We start from the raw sequence: 9,468 nt of genomic DNA, 5'->3' as shown, positions 1-9,468 counted from the left end.
GGGGGGTCTGTTTTCTATGATCAGACATTTTGAATTATTTTATTGTAAAGTTGTGTAGGTAATAGAGCCAAGAATTTAAGGAAAATTAAGAGGATGAAACTTGCTAGTACTGCACCAGCTGGGTTAAGATAAAAACTGAATGATTCCAGGCTCCAGCCAATAAATTCCAGATAAACAGCATTTTACAGCTGATTAATGTATAAAGTATGGAAGCAGTGCTGGAGTTTACCGGTGGGGGGCAGTAGAGGGGCATCGGATCACAGAATTTTACTTGGCCGGTGTCTTCTACTCAGGGCATCCGGGGCCCGTTTCAAGAAGCAGGTTCAACAAATTTAGAGTTCGAACCTGAACTTAGAGTCACTGGACTCTAAATTCCCAAACTCAGGGTTTTCGGTTCCAGAACAGCTGAAAATGTTTGATTCAATCAACTTGAAGTTGTCAGAACCAGAATCAGGTGTGAGCGTCGCGACCATAAAAAGCCCTGATCAATGGAGCAAAGACAGCATGATTCACCATGGCAACGGGAGCAAACAGCTGAGTTACGTACTTCCGGCGAGGGAAATTGATAAGTTCCTTCAAGAATATGCGACTATAGGAGAACATTTTCATCAAGAAAAGCAACACAGCTGCAGCGGTAGAACAGAGAGAAAATATCTGCAGTTATTTGAATCATTTCTAATAATGAATAAATAATGTCAGGAAGGTTATTTTGTCTCTTGTTGAGTAAGGAGTGGTTTTTGATCTGTTACCAATCTAATAAGTAATCTCCGTGATCGTAACCCCCCCCCTACACACACAGATATCACTGCACGCTAAAAAGAAACTGTAGCTGCCTGGCATATGTTAAAAAAGTATTTATTTAATTTTAATTCTCAAGACTTAAAAAATATTCGCCGAATTTTTTTAAAAGTAAAATGAACTTTCCGTAGCCGGGAGTCGAACTCGCTACCTATGCAGTGGGAGGCAGCGTTGCTGTCAATTGAGCTAATGTGTGACGGAAATATCGGACGGTGGATAACTACACATCCTTCTCCGGTGTTAGACATTCCTTAATTCCTATTGTTAAGGGTTTAAAATAAGGAAAAGAAAACTGCATTTTTTAATAGCGAGGCCCTGGAAAAACTCACTAATTATAATATCGCTGAAATAAAGATGAATTGGGAAACTGCAGTCAGTCGACTCGTGTCCTCCAAATCCTCTACCGACGTAAATAACATTTCCTCTGGATTAATCAGCCTCCTCTCTACATGATCCTCTATGAATGAACATGTCATTTTGGTTTCTGAGTGGTGAAAACGTGACGTCTCTAATGTGAATGTTCTCTAAATGTTCATGAGGAACTCATATTTGATCATCTTTCACTTTAAAAAGGGGCGGAGACCTCAGAGAACTCTAAGTTTCCTGAAGAAAACCTGCTACCGACCAGGTTTCGTTCACAGACTCAGTTACCATAGTGATTGATTCTGAGTTCATCCTAACCCGCTTCTTGGAACGGGCTTGGTTTCACCCACTTTCCCGGGTTTGAGTTATCCCTCTTTCTGGAACCGAAAACTCAGAGTTTTGCCGAATTTGGAGTTCACGAACTCAGAGTTCCAACAAAACCTGCTTCTTGAAACGGGCCCCCGATGGGTTACATCCACCAAGCTTTGCTGTGTATATGGACATCACCCTAAAAAACACTAAATTCATTCAGATTCACAGTTTGTTCTGCACATATTTTATTGTAATAAAATTAATTTGCAGCAATTGATCATCCTTGTAGGAAGGAAGTAACTTTAAAACAAGGAGAAAATAAACCAAATTGCTTCAGGGCATGGGTTACCCGGTACGTCTGTCTGTATATTAAACGTTATCTGCAATTTAAATGGTCAGTGGAATTAAGTATCATACTTAATAACAAAATACTCAAACTATAACCTATTTTTATTTTTTTCCGTTTTACAAGACCGTGATTTATATCCGTTAGACTGTGCTCACTCTACTTTACGAGGTTCCTTCAACGCATCGTGGCACTGGCAGCTAGCCTAGCCTAGCTAACCTGGCTAATCTGATTTATCGTCTCAGTTAAGCGCAGGAAACGTGGGTCAGGATTACCAGTTTTAGTTATCTTAACTCTCTTTTAGCGCGGTGTCGACTGAAGGTACGATAACTTACCGCTTCGAGAATGGCATCACTCGGGGAACCTGTGCGACTGGAAAGGGGTAACGTTAATTAGCTAACTGGCTTTATTTGTTTTGAAACGAGATGGGCACACCTAGCTTACATAGCATTGCTTATATAAAACAAAGGGCTAGTTTTCGTGTATTATTTGGATACCGTCTTGTTTCTAGTATCTTTTTAACCACAAGTATTGAACCGTGGAGTTGTATGCCGTCGAGTTAAAGTAACTATTACTTCAATCGTTAATTTGTGGGTTTCATTTTAGCTAACAGCAGATAATGATTGGCCAGCGCTGTCACTTTAGCATAGTGTTGTTTATTGTATTTTCTTTTTTAGTTTTAGCTTATCAAAAAGGCTAGTTTTATACCTGTGACTTTTCGAGTTTTCCTTGTGATCGAGTTGGACAAATTGTTACATTTGGTTTGAATGCGTCCAACAGATTTTTGTACAGCTAATGTCTCGAAATCACTTCGTTGTTTATAACGTCGTTAAATGAAAAATACTCATTTTAAAACAATGATTAGTAATTAAAAACCACACACTTGTTAATTAGCTGGTTAATATAAGTAAATGTAGGTAATTAACAGTTTATATTGTGTATATGTTTTAGTTATGCTTTAATAATAATTTCTAGCTTTATGCATGTATTTGTTTCCAATAAACTCTTTATAACCTATTTTCAGTTCCATATTATTTGTGAGTCAAAATTTAAGCATTATTTTTCTTTTCAAGAGCTAAACTCTAACAAGAGGTATCAGTCTAAAACGGTAAATGAGGTACAGGTGATTTGGACTTCTGTTTGATTGAGACACCAAATTTAAATGTAAATTAAAAGTATATATTTTTTCCTTTTCATTTCTTCTTTCTTTCTATTTATTTATTTATCTGTTTGAGCAGTGACTTTTGTAAAAATGTAAACTTCTTCACAGATTTCAACTGAGGAAGATTGTAGCTGATTATAGAGTTGTTGATTAGGACAACGTTAGGAGAATTCAAAACTTTTGTGGTGATAGTAAATCTTTGATGGCACTGTACATGTTGCTCCTTGCAGATATCAACCGGGCCATTGAACTTTTGGATAAGCTCCAAAGGACAGGAGAAGTTCCTCCTCAGAAGCTGCAGGCTCTGCAAAGGGTCTTACAAAGTGAATTCTGTAATGCCGTCAGAGAAGTAAGACACTTCCATTACTTGTCTTTGAGGTCTTTTTTTCACCTTCGTTATCAAGGTTTTTGATCATTTTGTGTGTATAATGTATGCTTAGGTTTACGAGCATGTGTATGAAACTGTGGACATCAACAGCAGTCCTGAGGTCAGAGCCAACGCCACAGCTAAGGTAAACTTGACTGTTAATTCCCGTTTTCTTTTATTTAGATTCACAATGTTCTATTTTCGGGCTGCACGGTGGCGCAAGTGGTTAGCGCTCTCGCCTCACAGCGAGAAGGCCCCGGTTCGAATCCCGGCTGGGACCTTTCTGTGTGGAGTTTGCATGTTCTCCCCGTGCATGCGTGGGTTTTCACCGGGGACTCCGGCTTCCTCCCACCATCCAAAGACATGCCTCATAGGTTAATTGGTGACTCTAAATTGCCCCTAGGTGTGGATGTGAGAGTGAATGTGAGAGTGATTGCGGCCCTGCGACAGACTGGCGACCTGTCCAGGGTGTACCCCGCCTTCGCCCTTCAGTAGCCGGGATAGGCTCCGGCACCCCCGCGACCCCGAAAGGGAAGCAGCGGTCAAGAAGATGGATGGATGGATGGATGGATGTTCTATTTTCTTTAAAGGATAAGCACATGGATGCTTGGTTATATGTTTTGAGAGCTAAAAAACACTTTCCCTTTTGTAGGCTACAGTGGCAGCTTTTGCAGCAAGTGAAGGCCACTCTCATCCACGTGTGGTGGAGCTGCCCAAGACAGAGGAGGGTCTGGGCTTTAATATAATGGGCGGTAAGGAGCAAAATTCTCCAATTTACATTTCCCGGATTATCCCAGGAGGCATCGCCGATCGACATGGAGGTCTCAAAAGAGGCGACCAGCTGCTCTCTGTTAATGGCGTGGTATGTTCATAGAAAATAAATCCATCTGTTGTTTTACCTTTTAAGTTTCAGAATAATTCAGTCACCACCAGAAAGCTGTATTTTTATGTACAGTGACTTGGAGAACAACCTAAAACTATCAAAGAACCTTATTTAATGGTCTATACACCCCTTTAGCTATTGTGTTCATAATGTCATCTAGTCATCATTCATTTTATTCCCTTTATTTAACTAAATTAAAATCCATTGAGAACAGTTTCTCCTTTTCCACAGATGAAAAGGTCAGCAACATGAAACAAGATAGTTAAAAAGACAATAAAAGTACAAATAAAATGAAAATATTCATAAAGATTCATAAGAAAATGAATATTAGCTACCAAACCATTATCATTTTTGAGGGGGTTTACATTCTGATTTAATAATTTCATGATTTTGCAGTTGTTTTTCACCTCTGAAAGTACTGATCTAGCACCATGTAAAAAGTGCTCATTTGTCTTTTACCTAGATTTCAATGAAAGTAATCATTCATCTTTTTTGTGCCTATAACTTTAACTTTCAAAATGAAGTAGCGTAAGCACATTAAGATGAAATATGTTATGAATAGGTGCAATTACCCTCAATTTTAGGCAAAAAGAATGCAAAAAATGTTTTTAGAGGGGAAAAAGTTATAAAACTACAATTTTAGCCTTGTGTTAAAGTACCGGTACAGAATATTGTGTACGCTGCTTAATGTGGCACTTTATCTTAAATCCCAGTCACAAACGATCCAAATGTTTCTTTCATAGATATTAGTTTTTTTATGATAATGGCATTTAATAAACCGTACCTTCTGTTCTTTATAAAATCCTTAAAATATTGTTTTTGCAAAGTTGATCATTTTTATAAAACATAATGAGCTGATTTCACGAAATACTGTATTTGAGTCTTTTAAATATATATAATTTCCTGAAAAACTTGTATGTTGAATTTTTTTCCTCTAGAGTGTGGAAGGTGAACATCATGAGAAAGCAGTGGAACTCCTCAAAGCAGCTCAGGGCACAGTGAAGCTGGTAGTAAGGTACACCCCCAAAGTCCTGGAGGAAATGGAGTCACGCTTTGAGAAAATGAGGTCAGCTAAGCGCCGGCAACAGAACAACTATCCCCAGTAGGATTTTTTTTTCCTCCCCTCTTCATGCGGATGCCCACCTCCCGTGTTTCTGCTCCTCAAGCCTTCTGCCCATCTGTCATATATTTTTGCCCATGCTCAAACCCACAAAAAGGACGATCCCAGCTGTAGTTCCTACTTGCACATGCATCACCAGTTCTGCTTCTAACCTCCTTTGTAGCATTTTTTAAAATATCTATAAAATCGCCACTGTTACTGTACCAGACACTAAAACTCTAGATGAACACTAAAACGATTGTCCGTTTGAGTCACAATATGTGCATTATTTTTGAATTTAAAACATTTGAATGCAACTTTGATTACTTTTGGGGGAAAAAAAATGTATTATGTGACTCGTTTTACAGCTAAGGTTGGTAATTTGTTCCTTCACAGCCACTACCAAGTGCCTCAGGGCAAACACATTTATCTTATGTACTGTGTCAGCTAATCTTGTTTGCTTTTAATGGTTTAAGGTGAAGCAGTGGTGACTAAATCCGCAGAGTGATTAATTACTTCGTGCTTAACATTTATAAATCTCAAAAATCCTTTTTATTTGAAATGAACATGTCTCGATGGTTTGTAAAACCCATTTAATATACCAGTTTCAGAAAGAGCAAGTTTTTTTTAATTGTCACTTAGGAGGAATGCCCAGAAAAAAGGCTTTAGAGGAGCAGGCAAAAGGTTAAATACGCTAATTAAATAGATCAGATTCTCAGTAAATTAGAGTGCAGTCATTTCAGCACAAAAGAAACGAGGGTTTGAGGTTTTCTTCTTCTTCTTTCTGGGCTTAACTCTTGTTTTTAGCATCACATTTTGCCATGAAAAGCTTGGGAGTGACTGTAAGTGATCGAATAAGGTCATAGCAGCTCATAAATTTAAACCCGTAGCTCCACAGAGATTTGCAGCTTGGATTTTAGCGAGGACAAAAATCTGTGATGGAGTCGACATTCAACACTGTTTCGGCTCTGATTTCCTTGCCATGACATACATTTGCATGAAGAAGTTTACATACACTTATCGAGGGAGTGGTGGTACTTTGATGTGTAGAAGGTAAAACAAAAAAAACGGTGATTACACTCCAGCAGGTTCCACTTTGTTCCAAACCCGTACACACGTTCAGTCATGGTGATGGGAGACGCTCTTAATTTGTAATCCTATTTCCTTTTATCTTTCTGACTCGCTTTGCTTTGTTTTTCAGTCTGGTGGCTGCACAGATTAATGTCACTATTAGCTGAAGATATTTTACTATCATTGAGACATTTTTTTAGACTTTAACAAAATTACAGGGAACAGCTGGATTCAGGGAACCCACAGGAAATGAAACTCTCATCCTGGACAGTGATGACTGTATGTAAACTTTTGAAGGATTGTACATCTGGAATGTACTTCACACTTTGTGTTTCTTTTCTGGTGTTTAGAATACTATACTAAAACATACTTTGATAATTCCCCACATGTTATTTTCATACAAAAAGTAGTCCACAGTCAAGCCTAATGTTAACCCTCACTACTTTGTGATAAATAAAATGTCAGAAGACTTTTTTTTATTGCATTCTACGTTTAGTAATGTGAAAATAATGTGTTTGCTGTTTTTTTGTTTGTTTTTTGGGGGGTTCTGGTATCTCATTTGTGTGTTTTCTGAACAGCAGTGTATTTTTTTCTCTTTTGTAACTCTAATAATCAGATCAATAAATTATTTGAGTAAATAAAGGACAACATGGGTGCTAACACAAGATGTCTATATATGTATTTGATTAAAAAATGTGCTTTTCTGATGTTGTGCTCAAAGCTCACACATTTTACTAAATTTTAGCAATAATGTTAAACTTCCTGATCAAAATATTTACTGATTTTTTTTTCTCTTTATTTTGTTTTTTTTATTTATTTTGACAAACACTAAACTATGAATTTTATTAAAAACATAATTACTGTTTTTCTTCTTCTTAAGTACTCCCCAACAATCAGATTTGCTCAAGCCTCTGTCGGTACATCACTACACTCTGATATTTGATCTTTTCTTTTTAAGTGTTTGCTGGTTTATGCATCCTGTTACAATGTAGTGAATTGTCAAACACTCGTTTGCTCATCAAGCAAGTCTTCAAGTTATGGTTTACTTGGAAATACTGTAATAACAAAATATACAAGTTAAAAAAGACAAAAGCTTTTTTTCTTTACTGTCTAATTTAAACTAAAATTGTATTATTTAGTGTCACTTCACACTGATTTTTCACTCCAGTTTTTGTGTTTTTTATTTTAAATGTGTGTTAAATGATGTGTTCTCTTTGTTGTGATTTATGTGTTTTTGACCAGCATAACCGAAACCCTAACGGTATAAATCATGTTGAACAAAAGTATAAAAGTACAGAGCGCCTGAACGGACATTGAAAAATTGAAGTTAAAAAAAAAAAAAAACTTTTTTTTTTCCGATAGAAATTGAAGTTAAAAAAAATTCTGGTTACCAACCAGTGCACACTATTTACTATTTGAATTGTTTGGTTTTTTAACCTCAATTTATATATATATATATATATATATATATATATATATATATTTTTTTTTTTTTACTTCAGTGTCCCTTTAGGGGCCCCATTAAACAGGAAAAGATGGCTGGAGCAACTTTTATTTCTGCTTTAAATTTTAGAACCTATGCTTCATTTTTCACAAAAGTGGGATTCAATGTAAAGTCAGAATTTCATGCTTAATGGTTAATTATGTAGGCAGAATTAAAGTGGTGTCTGAAATTTAAAGGTACTGTAATTAGTTTAGTCTGTCATTTCAGCAAAACTCATTAAACAATGATCTTAAAAGAACGTAATCAGGTACCAACATTTTTATCAGCAGAAAGTTGTTGAAAAATACAGTTTTGAGGTTTGGTTGCTTATTTATGTGTCTGAATTTGTATTTTTAAGTGTGTTATTTAGTCAGCGTGTAAGAACACCTCAGGGGCTGCTGATACCTTGAATGTCAGATGCATCAGCAGAAATTTTCTTCAGTCAAATCTGTGGATTGTGTTCATTTTAGTGGATTGTTTAGAACTCCGATAAGGAGAGAATCCCAATACAATCTGGAGCACGTAGTCCACTTCTTTCTCATGGGCTTGCTCTGTCAAATCTCTTATCTTTGTAAAAAAAATAAGAATAAGTGAAACTGTGGCATTATGGGACAAATTCTAAAGCAAAATGCATGTAAAATGTGTAAATTGATGATCTATGCAAAGTCATTTACAATGTAATCTGCATTTGTGCAAAACTTCTGAATTTTGTTAACAAAAACTGATAGTTTTAGCACAACTAAACTCTCTTTAAAGGACATTTTGTGGCCACCATGTTCAGATCTGTAAGAACACCTTATCTTTACATTTTCATGTAAATACCCTTCTCAGAATAGCGCTCTTGTAATGTAGTCGTTGTCTGGAGGCTTTTAGAATCACAAGTGACAATAGTTTGCTCAGTCTACTGGCTGAGATTACTTTGAATGCAGTGGAAATCAGCTGTACATAAGAGTCTAAATGTATAGTATGTCCCTTTTTTATTGTGTTTAATTCAAAACTACACTGCTTTTCCAGTCCTACCATGCATATATGTATAGTAATTCACACAAACATGTTGCCAGACTTATAAATATACTGAAATTACAGTTTCCACTGAATGTTACTAGCCTGATTTGGAAAGCACTCCAGCTTTTTACCTGGATCTTTGTCTATATGTCAAAATGGCCAATAGAATATTTTTTATAATGGGTTTTCTTTTGATATTTTCTGCAACTTTTCTAAGTATTTTTTTTTTCCTTTCTAAAATCAAATACCAGGTTGATTGGTACTTCCACATAGTGTATATCGGGTCCATGTCAGTTTAGAAGATGCGACCTGAATTACTATATACCATCAGTTCTCTGAGCTATGAACTAAACAACCACTTCTTTACTGGACCAAGAACGATTTGTCCAATTTTTTATGTATGTTTCAAGATGTTGTAGTCTTTGCTTGTTTGAAATGTTGCCTGTAGATTGTGTTAAATTTTGTTCCTTATTGTCTTAACTGTGTTTCATGGATGTGGAATGTAAAATATTGTAACCTAGATCCTAATTATTGAATAGAGGCTTAATAAATCTTGCTTATAGTTGTGAATTTGAAAAA

The 9,468-nt window shown here is 36.3% G+C and overlaps 1 protein-coding gene and 1 long non-coding RNA gene across 6 annotated transcripts in view; one reads left to right on the top strand and one right to left on the bottom strand.

Moving 5' to 3' along the window:
- Positions 1–2,530, bottom strand: part of LOC112161192 — a 45,930-nt gene extending 43,400 nt beyond the window's left edge. The window contains exon 1 of one of the 5 annotated variants that reach the window (XR_002921803.2): positions 2,155–2,530. This is a non-coding gene — a long non-coding RNA (uncharacterized LOC112161192). Of the gene's footprint in view, positions 1–229; positions 302–2,154 lie in introns of those variants that run through there. The other 4 variants (XR_002921807.2, XR_002921804.2, XR_002921806.2 and 1 more) reach the window with 4 other exon arrangements.
- On the top strand, positions 1,863–9,468 carry lin7c (lin-7 homolog C (C. elegans)). Its single transcript, XM_024296246.2, has 5 exons — positions 1,863–2,201; positions 3,212–3,330; positions 3,422–3,493; positions 4,001–4,210; positions 5,170–9,468. The coding sequence occupies exons 1-5, from the start codon at positions 2,165–2,167 to the stop codon at positions 5,335–5,337; spliced, it is 606 nt and encodes a 201-aa protein (XP_024152014.1). The 5' UTR covers positions 1,863–2,164; the 3' UTR covers positions 5,338–9,468.

This window comes from Oryzias melastigma, linkage group LG3 (genome assembly GCF_002922805.2).
Source record: "Oryzias melastigma strain HK-1 linkage group LG3, ASM292280v2, whole genome shotgun sequence".
NCBI lineage: Eukaryota > Metazoa > Chordata > Actinopteri > Beloniformes > Adrianichthyidae > Oryzias > Oryzias melastigma.
The sequence above is the reverse complement of the archived record's forward strand: the minus strand, read 5'-3'. Positions and strand labels throughout refer to the sequence as shown.